Below are 15903 nucleotides of genomic sequence, written 5' to 3'. Positions count from 1 at the left end.
ATAGTCTCCAGAACATTGAGGGGAAGAGGTATGTGAGAGGTTGAGCATTGTGGGATGAACAGTGGAACACTGATAAAGAGCTTGATTTAAGTACTTAGGAGGAAATAATTTGCTCTTTCCGACTTATGACATATTTGAGAGGCCGAATGAAAACCTACAAAGAAATATCCTCAAATCCTCCATCATTTCATTTGATGTGTTCAAAAATTTGTTGTTTCTGTGAACTCTCACAACACTCTCCAGAGAATAGTCCAGTCCTCTGCACTTTATCGCGAAACTCCAAGCTTATTGTGTTGCTGCCACACAATCATCCCACCACGTACAGTGGTAGCAGCAGATCTAGCAAACATTTCCAGGGGCTTCTCTCACTGTCTTGCCATTCCTCACACTCTCCCACATACCCCCATCTCCTGAGGAGTCGCTCCCCGCGGAATATTGCCATTACCACGCAATATTCACCATTCACCATTCACCATTCATTCATTCACCATGGGATTCCTGAGCTGTCCCATGCTGCCCCATAAGCCTGTCACACATCCCTTTCCAGCAACTCTTAGCACTGTGTTCTCTGAGAACCAGATGGTGCCTCTCTCATCTCCACCAATTGAAATATTGCTTAAGACTCCCAGGACCCATCTCACGTGCTATCTTCTCAAAGTGTTTTCTGATTCCATTCCCACTGGTATGAGTTCCATCTCTCCCCTCCACCATCTGCTCGTGATTTAGGGGCAGGTCCCAGTGCTTCTGCCCCCAGCAGTTGCTTAACAACATGCTTATTAGGTTTAATTGAATCCTGTATTGTTCCAGTTCTTTAGAGATGAACCAGAAGTGTGAGGTACATATTTCCATGTAATGCAGTGTCTAGCAGCCAAATGGAGTTTCTTCCTTCATTTTTTAACTTGATGGGGTGGCTCCCTAATCAGAGTGTCTCATGTCTCATTAATGATGTAAAAGCTGATAAATAGTCCTAGACTGGTTTTAATAAAATGAGTCATGAAACCTTTCTGGAAAGAATGATGATGAGGGTGTGGGTACCAGGTCTGCTCCAGTTTATAATAAAGTGGCTGAGACCGTGTGTGTATGTGTGTGTGTGTGTGTGTGTGTGTGTGGCTGAGGCAACAGCTGAAGTATCTCCAATGGAATTAGCTAGTTGGAGTGAGCCAATTCGCTGCAACAAACATGTTATACTGCCTTGTGCCAGGCTCTGAGAGGGGGAAAAGAGATAGGGGCGAGTTAGCTCCTGAGCACATTCTTCAAAGAGAACTCTATTTAAGTTAATATGTTGACACAAGGTTGCTAAAACTATGATGAAAAGAGGTTTTAGTAAGATTATGGCACAAGTAGGGGCATCTGGGTGGCTTAGTGATTGTCTGCCTTTGGCCCAGGGTGTGATCCTGGAATCCTGGGATCGAGTCCCACATCAGGCATGGAGCCTGCTTCTCTCTCTGCCTGTGTCTCTGCCTCTCTCTCTCTCTCTCTCTCTCTCTCTCTCTCTCTCTCTGTCTCTCATGAATAAATAAATAAAATCTTTTTTTAAAAAAAGATTATGGCACAAGCAAAGAAAGTAGTCACAAGTGGTCCCTTTTTTGTTTCTGGCTTACTACCAAGAAACACGTCAGAAATCTCCATGTCCCCAATTCGGTTCCTGGATGTTAGCAACTCAATACACTTCCCCTTCCCAGACTGTAGACAAAGCAAAGATAAGTGAGACACATTCCCACCCTCAGAAATATAGAATGGACCATCAACTAGTAATTATTGGGAACTTAACATGAAGCATAAAGTACTACAGCTTCTGATGATGGCAGTAAAGATGATGACTAGCCCTTATATAGCATGTAAAATGTGCAGACACTGTTCAAAACATTTTACAAGCTAAATTACTTAATCCACAACGCTATGATGGACATATTATTATTCCCATTATTATTGACCTGAAAATTTGAGCACAGAGCAGTTAAGTAACGAGCCGAAAGTCAGAGAGCTAATAAGCAGGGACCAGGTTGTCTAGCTACAGAGTTTGAGCATGCATATGCATGCACACATGCAAATGGATTAATTGCTCTAGGAAATACTAAAGGAGCTTTTTATGGCCTCAGACCCAGAAAATTGAAGCAAATAGAAAAGAGTAGAAGACAGTACCTGACAAGTGCAAAATGATATGGTATTTATGTAATGCAAAGATACTCAGGGTAGGGTGCAAGTGGGAGTACTTATGTCTTTATGATTCTCACATAAGCATGCATGTGAGACACGGAAAGGTAAGCAAAGTCTCGGCTGACTTAGGAGTAAAGTTACTGACTTTGCACACCACAGAGCTGAAATTAATATAACACATCCACAAGGTAGATACTAGTGTTAGCTCTGCTTGATGAGAATTTAGAAGCCTAGAGAAATTGGGAAGCTTGCTTACAGTCATATAGCTTAGAAGTAGTGAAGTCAGCCTTCAAACTCAGAATTCAAAGTCTCTGCCCTCAACGGCTATACTTTATTATTGCTCCAGCACACAAAAGTGTAGGATCCCAGACCCAGGATCAGAGAAGGACCTCAACACAAGGAAATTGCAAGTGGACTGTATTCCTCTGGGCTCCAGAATCAGTTGAGGCCTCCTCTTCTGATCTCAAGGTGGAGGTTTCTCTTCCCCTGCTCTGAATGTCAGAATTGGAAAATCTGGTCCCATCACTCCCAACAAAAAAAGAGGATTGTTCCACAATTCTAGCCCAGTTAACCATCTATACCTCCATCTGTCCTGTCTACTGTTATGTGGACGTCTTCAGCAACCACCCCCAAGTCAATATTCATGTTCCTCTGTTTCAAAGTTTCTTAACCTTGGCACCATTGGCATTTTGGGTTGAATAATTCTTTGTTGTGGGGCTGTCCTGTGCACTGTAGTATGTTTAATAGCATTATCTGCTAGATAACAGTAGCACCTTCTCCCCCACCCCCTAAGGTGACAACCAGAAATGTCTATAGACATTGTCAAGTGCCCTGTGGAGGGAAAAATCATGCCAGTTAGGAAACCTAGCACTATTTTGAAACAGACTGAAAAATGAGAGAGGATCTAGAACTCAAGAGGGAGAGTAAGCGGGGTGTAGTGATGAAGACTCAGGGTAAAAAGTATGAATTTTTTGCTTCTTTACCTGAGTGAGCCTTGTAGGTCAATGGCCCCCAAATTATTTTTTCCAAAATAGCACTTTGTTTTCATATGAATCATTTTAGTTTTAATTTTAAGAACTCATTCCTTCTGATGGCAGAAAATGTTACCATAGCCATTTCTGTACAAACAAAATAACATTTTTTAAACTGTGTCCATTCAGAATGTTTCACTCCTCTTCCAAACACTTTATGTCAGCATGGGTGAGTATTATTGATCCATCTTGGAGTAATTAGTATTACTGATCCATTGGTATTACTGAGGCATCTTGGAGGAAGGGGAGATGTTCAATCAATGGTCGTCCTTTGTCTTTGTCCAGCATCCACTGAATTGGAACAATCTTGTTTAGTCTTTAGCTTGGATGTTTCCCTATGTGACATCTGATGAGGTTTCTGTGTTGTCCCTGGTCTCCAGTTGGATAATCAGTGGCACCTGAGTTTGCAGTAGTCACCACAAATGTCAGTAGTCTTCTGCTCCCATATGGTCCAATGTCCACTTATTCCACCTCAGGCCATAGAAAAAAGGTTTGCTCCCCAGAGCTCACTGAGGTATGCAAGGCTCATGAGCCCAGACAGCCCAGGCAGCCATCTCCACTTCCTCATGAAGTCCTGGGGTAGCAAACTATGAGGTTGTTTCTTCACCAAGCAACTAGATCAAGCCATCAAACTCAAAGGGAGTTTCTGTATTCCAGTCACCTGGAGTATGAGCCAATGCAGAGGGTCCTTTTCTTGTCACCCACATACCTATCTAGCTTTATCACTGTTTCCTCCCTCAGTTTTAGAGGAGGTGGATAGAGAAAAGTGATGAACTTAATAATATAAATGTGGAACCATAAAAAATGGGGAACAAAAGTTAAATGTGATAACTCAGTTTTTTAAAAAATTTAGAAGTAATTTGAAGAAAAAGCTCCCATGAAGTGAACATATTGAATTCAAGGATCACAAAATAAAAGATTTCAAAGGATTTTAATGTTGTTTAGCTAAATGGCAATAGAACGGATCTCATTTTATCAGTTTCGGTTCTGGAAATTACTAAATAAAGGAAATCTAAAGTTTCAAAGCATAACCAGCCAAATTCCTATTTGCAGAATCTGAGTCACCTCCTGTTTACAATGCCAACCTTCCTCGGTCAGTAAAAAGCATTAAATGAAAACCAGGACCTTAGATAAATTTCCAGTCCAGAGAGCACAAGGGAGTCACAAGTTACCCACTTTGCGCCATAGCAAAAGGTAGATAATGTAGAAAGCATTATAGTAATGCAGTAGGCCCCAAAACAAGATGAAACATCTTCTTAGCCAGAAATGGAAAAGAAAACAATGGTGGAAGGGGAGGAGGGCGGGGGGTGGGGGTGAATGGGTGACGGGCACTGAGGGGGACACTTGACGGGATGAGCATTGGGTGTTATTCTGTATGTTGGTAAATTGAACACCAATAAAAATTAATTTATTATAAAAAAAAGAAAAAGAAAAGAAAACAATGATGAAGCTTGGATCCGCTGGGTACTTAGCATGAAACAAGCAGAGACAGCGGTCCCTGCTGATGGGTGAAGGCCTCAGGGTTTGAGTGGGCTGAGTCGAGGCTGAAACAAAGTAACCTTACTGCTTTTGACTGATAAAATTAAGAGACCACAGACTAATTTATACTGATGTGCATCCTAGTGTACAGGTATAAGAAACCATGAGTTTGGGATTGGGGGGTAAGGGAGCAAGGCAACAGACACCAAATCATCCACAGGATCGCTCAATTACAGATGCATCAGCAATATTCCATAGGAAAGAAGTCCCCACAAAGCCACCATAAGACCTGGTTTTCACAGAGTCAGATGGAGGCACTTAGGGAAAAGGGAGAGGGAGGTGGTGGAGGTGGGGAGAAAGAGAATATGAGCATATAAGCAAACAACTTGAAATGCTTGCACCCTAAATTTCCAAAATATACAAAGAAATTGAGTGCTAAGAAAAACAGTCAACAAAATCAACAATAGTATCATGAACACACTTCAGATTAATTTTATAGAATGGTTTAATAGAGGCTTTAAATATGCCTGAGGCACTCTTAGTTATAAACAATGTAAAGCTTGAATAATTTATGAAACAAAAAAAGGAATAAATAAGAGGATGAATGGATATTTTTAATGAAACTTCATTTTTAATGAAATGTATACATGAAAGTTACAAAAATTTAAAAAAATGATAAATGGGCAAACTCTGAACTGGACACAATCAGAGAAAAAAAATCTGAATCAAATTAGTATTGAGGTGTTTGCATAGACCATTTCCCAAAGAGATAAAGGGTAAATATAATGAGAGACCTGCTATTAGAGCGGTTTGATTAAGAAACTCCAACATACATCTGTGAGAAGCCCCCCCAAAAAAAGAGACTGGAGGGAATTACAGATAAATAGTTGGCAGATTAATAGCTGAGGATTTATCAAAATTTTAAAAGATAAAAGAGTCCTCAGTTGGAAGACACATCTATTAAATTGCTATAGCACAGTGGGTGAAACTACAGAAAACTGGAAATAAGTAATTTAAAACATATATTTTTAGGGACACCTGGGTGGCTCAGTGGTTGAGTATCTGCCTTCGGCTCAGGTCATGATCCTGGAGTCCTGGGATCAAGTCCCACATCGGGGTCCCCGCAGGGAGCCTGCTTCTCTCTGCCTATGTCTCTGCCTCTCTCTCTCTGTCTCTCATGAATAAATAAATAAATAATCTTAATTTTTTAAAAAAAATTTTTAGAGAAGGGGAGCAAGGGCAGAGAGAGACAGAGACAGAGAGACAGAATCTCAAGCAGGCTTCACACCCAGTATGGAGCCCAACACGGGGCTCAATCCCACAACCCTGGGACCATGACCTGGGCTGAAATCAAGAATCAGATACTTAACCAATTGAGCCACCCAGGCACCCCAGGGATAAATAATCTTAAAAGCTATTAGAAAGAAAAGACATTGATTACAAAGGAATCTCAGCTAGATTGATAGCATTTTTCTCATCAGCAACAATAAAACCAGATGATATGAAAACAAGATCTTAAAAGTACTACAGGAAAATAACTAAACTCAAATCTTAAAACCATTTAAGTTCATCCAAGAGCAAGGGCAAAATAAAGATATTTTCAGATAGATAAACTGTTTTACCACCCGCAGACTTCTGTTAAACTATAATAACTTATACACTAACAAGAATAACAGGAGGGAACGTCTGGGATATAAGAAGCAATTGTTAATAGAAGAAACAAAGAATTTAATAAAATGTGATTGCAACAGTTAAAAAAATATTTTGATAGAATTTTTTCATTAAAAAATTAAAACTAAATCTTTGGACAATAACAGGATAGGGATGTCCATGGGCAGTTAAAACTTGCTAAAATATGAATCATGTTTGGAGGACAAGAGAAAGACAAAATTCATTGAGAGTACAAGGAAATTCAGTTATGAATGTTTCTAAAAATTTTAATGATGATCTATTTCTAAAAGAATAGAAATAGATTTTATAGCTTTTAAATTAGAAGTAAAAAGAAGGATAATGAAAATGTTATCTAAACAAGGAACACATAAAAAGGGACGATAGAAAACAACAGTAAATGGAAAACAGAAAAGATTGTACAAATACTTCCAAGTATATTAAATCAAAATAAATATAAATGGATTATTTTCATCAATTAATTGGGGAGATGTTGTTTAAAAGTACAAACTTTTAACTAGTAGATAAATAAGCACTGGAGCTCTATTGTACAACTTAGTGATTATAGTCAACAATACTGTGTTACAAGGGTCAAAGTTATTAGAAGACAGATATTATTTTCACCACAAAACAGAAATAATTTTGTGATGTGATTGAAGTGTGAACTAATGCTACCATGGTAATCACATTGCAATCTGTAAATGTATCAAATCAACACACTGTACACCTTAAATTTACACAATGTTATGTTAATTATATCGATTAAAATGTTTATAGCATATGAGATGCATTTACTTATTTATCTACTTATTTTATTATTTTTTTGAGAGAGATACAGTGCACGTGAGTCAGGAGAGGGGTAGGAGGAGAGAGAGAATCTCAAGCAGGCTCCATGCTCAGCAAAGAGCTTGTTGCGGGGCTTGACCTCATGACAACCCTGAGATCATGATCTGAGCCAAAATCAAGAGTTAGATACCCAACCTAGTGAGCCACCCAGGTGCCTGGACATTTAATTTTTTTAAGTACATTTTATTTATTAATTTTTAATTTATTTTTAATTTTCTAAACTAAGTTTTAAAATAAAGAATCCCAAATAGCCAATAATCTTGAGGGGGAGGGAGAATGAAAATTAAAACAATGAGAAACCATGTAAATCCCATCTAAACTGTCAAAAATTAAGAGTTCTGACTACACCAAGTGTTGGTGAAACTGTGGAGCAAGGAAGAAGTCTAATCCGTAACTAGTGGGAATGTAAATGGGTGCAATCAGTATGGAGAACAACTTGGCAATACCTAGTAACTATAATTATATAGAGCATTCACCCCAGCAATTGCAATTTTATATATGCTATATATATTCTAGAAGAACATGCAAATATGTAAGAAGAGACATTTACAACAGTGTTTGAATTTGCATTAGGACAGTGAAAAGCTGGTTGCATACATGAATTCTTATACAGTGATACTATGGAATACTATCAGCAGATGAAAATAATAAATTTAAACCGCAGATAATACATTTCTTTAAAAATGTCAAGAGAATTAAATTGTAGAGTGATAATATGATCTTGTTTATATTTTGTCCATAAGCTTAAGTAGTACTGTACAGTATTTATCATTAAATCTATATCCAATGGTGGCATAGAAACATGCATAAAGGTAATAAATCAGCCATTCAAGATTGGAGTTACCACTGTGGAGAAGAGTGTGGAAGTAGTGTCAGAGAACTGCACACAGGGGCTTCAGCTCTATCTAATATATTTTTTAAAAGATTTATTTTTAAGTACTGTCTACACTCCGCATGGAACTCGAACTCACAACCCCAAGATCAAGAGTCACAGGCTCGATTGACTGAATCAGCCAGGCACCTCTCTGATGTTTTATTTCTATTTAAAACTATATGCTCAGGGTGCCTGGGTGGCTCAGTGATTGACCGTCTGCCTTTGACTGAGGTCATGATCCTAGAGTCCTGGGATCAAGTCCTGAACCAGGCTCCCTTCAGGGAGCCTGCTTCTCCCTCTGCTTATGTCTCTGCCTCTCTCTCTCTGTGTCTCTCATGAATAAATAAAACCTTTTAGAAATATAAATAATGAACTATATGCTCGAACATGGCAAAATATGACTTTAATAAAGTTGGATAGAGATACTTGGGGTGTTTGTTTTATCATATGCTGTTCTATATTTTGGAAATATTTCTCAATTTTAAATTGTGCATTTGATTTTTTTTAAAAAAAGCTGGGGAAGGTTTGCAAGAGGGGAACCTTTTAGTTACTCAAAAAATTGTCATTTGCCTACTCTAAGAAGAAAAATAGAAATGTAACCATTTTCTTCTGTGTTTCAGACACATGTATGACCACTTTGTTAACCTCTACCCACAACTGATTAAGAAACCTTCCATCGTGGATAAAGTGCAAGATTTTATGGAGTATGTATAATAGCTTTCCTCTGTCCTCTTTCCTCTTGGAGACTGCAGGGCAATTTTTCCTTCACCTATTTGTTTTTCTCTGTTCGGCAGGACTCTAGAGCTGGTCTTGTAGTGAGGTATAGCACTTTTTGGTAATGACATGAAAACTGCTTACAGACATGTCCTCTAAGTTGGACTCTTTAAAAAGTCAGGTTGGATGTCATTATTGATTGCTTGTGACACATCTGGAGGAAGACATCATCAATGTACAGAAGGCAAAGTGAAATGCCTGGGCTGCTTCCACCTGAGGGCCCCTCTACTCCAGAGATCCCTCCTCATCCTCTCTCTGAGGTGCCTCTGTGTCACAGGCCTGGTTGCTCGCCCTAGCTGGAGTGCTAGCTGTCATCCAGTCCTCTTCCTCAGCTTCCTTGGAGAACACTGCTAATGTAATGAAGTTTTCTGAGGACTAGTAATTCTCAATATTCAGAAGAGTTGTTTTCTATTTGTGTTGTATGTAGGATTTGTTTTAAATTTGTGGTTGTGATCAATTTGAGGACAAAAGGGCTCTTGGTTTGGCCCTCCAGATCATACGCAGAGCAATCTCTCCATCGAATGCTAATGTCCTACAAAGCATCATTAAAAATTATTGGGCTAGATCCCATGAAACAATGACCTTGTATTCTAAGACGCATCTGGAAATAGCATGAAAAAATCAGAAATAGCTTTCAGTATACAAAGTTTTGTCAAATTATTCCCTACAAAGTGCAGAGAACTAAAAGAGGAGAAGCAGAATGGAAGGACTATAAAAGATAAGAGACTCTTGCTAAGCATGCTATGACAGAGGTGTTGAGGTAGTTACCAGCAACAACAGAAGTAGAATGAACCATAAGCTATGCAAATGATTGGAGAGAAATAAAAATATATATAAACCACCCTGTGCTTAAGGAGGTTTTGTTGTTTTTGATGAAATTTACTTCCACATACCAAAAAAAAGTTAATAACTTATCCTTACTGATTTAATAAGATATTATGGTTTTTTATGAAATGCATTCAGATGGCCTGTCCTTGACTTTCATAGATTTCAATATCACAAGAGGCTAAATGTTACACCTAGGTAGAGCATGCAGAAAGCTATCAAGGAAGAACCATAGTCCCAGAAAGAAATTAAAAATCATTTAGGATTTTCCCTGATAGCCTTTCAAGGTGATTGGAACGTTACAAGATCCAGAATGTAAATTACACTAGCATAAATACCTGAATATATAATCTCTAAATGCTTGGGTATAATTTAGCTTTGGATGAGCAACCATGGAGATCTCTAGGGTAAATCTGATTTCTGTTGCAGGAAGCAAGATGAGTGGACCCGGAAAAACATGAAAGAATACAAGGATGACCCATTTTGGAGACATGTAGGCTATGTTATGGCACAAATGGACGGGCTGTATGTAGGAGCAATGAGGAGGGCTATGTTAGAAAAGACAAAGGTAAGATTTTTAAAAGGCTGCTTGGGATTCGTTTGGTATGGCAAGAATATTGGAAATTATCTTTAAAATAACATTGCAACCTAGAAGCAGATCAAATTAGGACTAGCTTATAAATTTCTTGCACACAAACACTGTCTTGTTATATTGCTAGCACCTGACTCAGCGTCTGACACAAAATTCAAGGGTAACGCACAATCTCTTTATCTCTTAATCTCTTTCATAATACTATGCTGTGGAGTAGGTTAAGGAATGCACTGAATGAATGTACCAGCTATTTAACTAACCTAATAAAGCTAGTATTTTAGGTGATATAATTGTTAAGGCAAAATGTCTAAATGTACAAGTTCTATACTTCCCACCACCTATAACACATACACACATACACACACACATGCCCTCATCATAATATTTTCAAAAGCTTTACTAAATCACTGAAGATCCAAAGGTACCATTTAATACACTTCCAGGGACACCTGGGTGGCTCAGCGGATGGGTGTCTGCTTTGCCTCAGGTCATGATCCCGGGGTCCTGGGATTGAATCCCACGTTGAGCTCCCTGCACAGAGCCTGCTTCTCCCTCTGCCTATGTCTCTGCCCCTCTCTCTGTGTGTCTCTCATGAATAAAAAATAAAATTTTTAAAATAATAATAATAATATACTTCCAAAAATTATGAAGATTTTGTTTCCTGGGGGTAATACACACAAAAGCGCGCGCGCGTACACACACACACACACACACACACACACACACATACTATATGTATATATATGTATATAGAAAAGTGTTGCAAAACATTCTTAAATCATATGAACCAAGCCTTAAGTTTAGAAATACAAAATTAAAACCATACTGAGACATACTTTCTCACTTGTCAATTTGGCAGAAATTCCAAAATATGAAAGGCTATTCTGCTGAGAAGGCTAAGGGGGGAAAAAGCACTCTCCCAAAATACTGATGGTAATACAAAATGGTATATTTGCTATGGACAGAAAACTCAGTACCCAAGTCACCTACTCATTTACTCTTTGTTCAAGGAATCCCACTTCTAGGATTATCACAAAGTTTCACATGCAAAAATTCAATATGGCTTATGTGCTGGCCTCCTCATTGAGGATAATTTATAATAGCAAAAGACTGAAAAATAGCCAAATACATAGAAGACTCTGCATAAATGATGTACGACAGGAATGAGGTAGATAGCCAAATATGCCATCACATACCAAATACTGTTATGGAGAGATGTTCAGGATCTGTTATGAAGTGTAAAAAACTAAGGTGAAGACCAGTGGGAATTGTTTACTGCCTTTTATATAAGAAATGGAAATAAGATGGATGCATGGATGAATGGATAGACAGATTTGCTTAACTTTCCAAGAATAAACAACAATGAAAGAATAAACTATAAAAAAATATTAAAAAAAGATTACATACCAAAAAAGGAATAAAAGAAAACGGAGAAGACAGGAAGAAAGCTACGTTTCTCTGAATGTGTCTTTATATATATTTGACTTTGGAATTTTGTAAATGCTGTTCATAATTATAAAACAAAATGGAATTATATAGAAGAAAAACAGTTCCTAAAACCTTAAAATGCATTAGTATGAATATATCTAACTATATATCAAGTTCATGGCATAACCACATGGAGAGCAGTTATTTCCAGTGACCTTAACACAGTTACCACTGTACATTCTTCATGGGATAGATCCTAAGGACAAGAAAAACCACAACCACCATAAAAATAAAAACAAAATTACCTTAAACTGTAATTCAGTAATCTCACCTTAGCAATAATATTAGTGTTGTTATTTTAAAATTTAATAGATATGGTGAGGGGATCCTCAGGTGGCTCAGTGGTTTAGCGCCTGCCTTTAGCCCAGGGCATGATCCTGGAATCCCAGGATCGAATCCCACATCAGGCTCCCTGCATGGAGCCTGATTCTCCCTCTGCCTGTGTCTCTGCCTCTCTCTCTGTCTCTCATAAATAAATAAATCTTTAAAAAAATAGATGTGGTGAGATAAAGCAAATAAATAAATTGAATGTCAAGATTTTCAGCATAAGAAAAATCAGTGAAGTAAAGACAGTGTAGTTTATAAAGTTGTTATTTAGGTAGGAAGTCACTATTTGACTTCCTTTAAAAAAAAGTCATATTTTATTGCTTTGCCCCTTGAGAAGGCTTAGAAATAATGAGAATAACATTGATCCAGTAGCACTGAGCATCCCCTAGGAGACTATGATTTAAGGTAAGCATCAATATCTCAAATAAGACCAAAAAAAGTACTAGCCATGAAGAAAAATATAAAATCTGCTAATTTAAATAATTTTTTTTTCATCAGAAGACACTATATATACAGAAAGTGAAAAGATATGCTGCAAATCAAGAGAAAATATTTGCAATAATTTAACAAAGGGTTTGTATTGGAAATACATAAAAAAACAACAAATTTAAAGAAAGAAAATACCCAATGTAAAAAAGGACAGTAGGCAAAAATATCAATAGGAATTTCACAGAAAAGGAAACAAAAATGACCCGTAAACCTGGAGAAATGCTTAATTTCAAAGACATACAGATTAAAAGGTCAACAAGGGGATGCCTGGGTGGCTCAGTCAGTTAAGTATCTGCCTTCAGCTCAGGTCATGATCTTGGGGTCCTGAGATCTAGCCCTGTGTGAAACTCAGCAATGGGTGGGGAGTCAGCTTCTCCCTATCCTTCTGCTGCTGTCCCGTTCATGCTCTCTCTCGCTTGCTTGCTTGCTCGCTCGCTTTCAAATAAATAAATAAATAGTCTTTTTTTAAAAATGCCTCAATGAGATTATATTACACACCAGAAGTGGGAAATCTTAACCACTGCTGAATTGAGTAAATTGTTCCAACTGCTTTGGAAAGGGATTAGATGTTACTTAAACATTTAAAGATAACACATGTTCTACAACCTAGTAAATACATCACAGGTTAAAAACATTCTTGGATGTAGAAGGTCCCTATACAAAAAAAATCAGAGTACCGTTGTTTTGCTGCAAACTGGAAATACTCCAAATGTTCATCATATCATGATACTATATATTCAGGTAATTGAATACTTTATAGCAATGAAAATGAATAAGCTATTTCTACACTATCAACATTGATAAATGTCAAAAAAATAATTTTAGGAGAAGAATGTACATAATATAATTCTATTTGAATAAAGTCAAAAGCAGGCAGATTGAAAAATACATTGTCTAGGGATGTATACACAGATGACAATGTAATAGAAAAGTGGGTAAACAGCCACACAGAATTTAGCAGAGTGCTTACTCTTGGTAAGGAGGAAGATGAGATTGGAGGCTTCCAAGGCACAGCTAATGTTCTATTTCCTAATCTGTGAGGTGGGTTCATAAGTGGTATTTTTTTCCTATTTCTTCTTAAATTGTGCATATGCATTTTATTCTTTCATATGTATGGTACCATTCTTAATTTTAAAAATAAAGGCAAAAAATTAAAGGCAAATTACAAACTGAAAAATAGTGTTTTCACTTTATATCAGACAATGAACTAATTTCCTTAATATTTAAAGAACTCTTAAAAGTTGATAAGAGAAAGAATAAGAAAAATAAATAAGGCATATGAACAGTTTACAAAAAAACAAATCCGAAGGTTTTTAAACATGCTCAGGCTTACTCAGGATAAAAGAATTACCAATATAAACTACAATGAGATACTGTTTTTCACCTATCCAAATGGAAATAAATTCAGTGTTTAATAGGTTGTTGAGGCTGTAAGAGTGTCTATTAAAATAAGCCCAATGAAGACAATTTGGCAATATTTATTAAAATCTAAATCACTTCTAGGTATCTATCCTACTGGTAGACTCACCACATACAAAGTAATGTGTCCAAGATTGATTATTGTAACATGTTGTAACAGCAAAAGACTAGAAAGCACCTAAAAGTCTATCAGTACAATATTGGCTAAAATATAATGTATCTAGTAACAGGATGATGGGATTTAAGGAGGGCAGCATGAAGTAATGAGCACTGGGTGTCATATGCAACTGATGATAACTGAACTCTGCATTTGAAACTAATGATGACTATATGTTGGCTAATTGAATTTAAAGTTATATGTATATATAGTGTATATATATATATATATATATATATATATATATATAGTGTTTAAGAGAATGAGGAAGATTTTTACATCTAATATGGAAAGGTCACCAAAACAGTGAAAAATATTAAGGGAAAAGGAATCAAGGTGAAGAGTAGTGCTTACAGGGGCACCTGGGTGGCTCAGTGGTTGAGCATCCGCCTTTGGCTCAGGTCATGATCCCGGGGTCCTGGGATTGAGATCAGGCTCCTCGCGGAGAGCCTGCTTCTCCCTCTACCCACGTCTCTACCTTTCTCTCTGTGTCTCTCATGAATAAATACATAAAATCTTTTTGAAAAAAAAAAAGGAGTCGTGTGTATAATCACTACCATTTGTTTAAAAACTGTGTTTATAAGACACATTAAAACGTCTAAAGATAGACACAGAAACCAATAAAAGTGGCAAACTGGAAACAAAGTGGCACCTGAGCAAATGGAGAATAGGAGTAAGGAGAATTTGTACTGTAGATCTTATCATAATTTTTTTTAAGATTTATTTATTGAGGGGGAAGGCTAGAGGGAGAAAGGGAGAGAATCTCAAGCAGACTTCCTGCCCCATGCCCACCACCCTGAGATCATGACCTAAGCCGAAATCAAGAGTCTGATGCTCAACCGACTGAGCCACCCATGCGCCCCACCCCCATCATAATTTTTAAAATCTTGAATAATGACAGTATTACTTATTCAAAAAACAACACAAAGAGAATACTTATATAAAAAAATTAGGTTCTGGTTTTTGGTTTTTTGCTTTTGTTTTCTAGGTTACAATGCCATTTGTGTTTGTCTTTTCACCAACTCTGCCCAAAGACCAATTTGTAGATCTCAGCCCCAGGCTACTCTGGTGGATTGACTCTTATCAAGCTGTGCTCTCTAGTTAGCTCAAATTACATATTCAAGTCTGACCATTGCTTTGGGGTAAATGCTGTCAAGCTAGTGACTCCTACATTAAACACACAATATTTTTTTTTAAATCTTAGTTGAATATTTTGCTATAAATCAGTGATTCTCAACTATGGGCAATCTCCCTCCAGACATGGCTGGCAAAGCCTTGGAAGACACTGTTGGTAATCAAAACCAGGAGGGTGTTACTGATACTAATGGGGAGAGGCTGCGGATGCTGCTAAATATTTTATAGTGCACAACCCCCACAAGAAAGAATTATTTGGCCCAAAATAATCACTAGTGTTTTGGGTATCAAAATCGGTTAACACATCTCTTACAAACCATAAGGTAATAATTATTTTATAAGCCACAGTAGAATCTAGTGCATTTGTTCCATTAGGGACCCTGCCAAAGGAATAACTGAATGGATCTCTGACAACAGGAAAACTAGAAAAATGACATCCAACTGCCACAAATCACCTTTAAGACCAGTCTTTGTCTTTTTCCAGCCCATGACTCTGTTCCAGATTCAGTTCCTGAATGCCGTTGGAGATCTGTTGGATCTAATTCCCTCGGTTTCTCCCACAAAAAATTCCAGCCTGAAGGTTTTTAAGAGATGGGACATGGGACATTGCTCTGCTCTTATTAAGGTGAGACACATAGCAGCC

The 15903-nt window shown here is 37.5% G+C and overlaps 1 protein-coding gene across 1 annotated transcript in view; it reads left to right on the top strand.

The window, feature by feature from the left end:
* PLBD1 (phospholipase B domain containing 1) overlaps window positions 1–15903 on the top strand; it is a 51987-nt gene that overhangs the window by 12199 nt on the left and 23885 nt on the right. The window contains exons 3-5 of the mRNA XM_055336808.1: window positions 8676–8759; window positions 10084–10222; window positions 15745–15885. Coding sequence (XP_055192783.1) covers window positions 8676–8759; window positions 10084–10222; window positions 15745–15885 — 364 coding nt within the window. The remainder of the gene's footprint in view (window positions 1–8675; window positions 8760–10083; window positions 10223–15744; window positions 15886–15903) is intronic.

This window comes from Nyctereutes procyonoides, unplaced genomic scaffold (genome assembly GCF_905146905.1).
Source record: "Nyctereutes procyonoides isolate TBG_1078 unplaced genomic scaffold, NYPRO_anot_genome, whole genome shotgun sequence".
Classification (NCBI taxonomy): Eukaryota; Metazoa; Chordata; class Mammalia; order Carnivora; family Canidae; genus Nyctereutes; species Nyctereutes procyonoides.
Note: the sequence above shows the minus strand (reverse complement) of the source record. Positions and strands in the feature narration are given on the sequence as shown.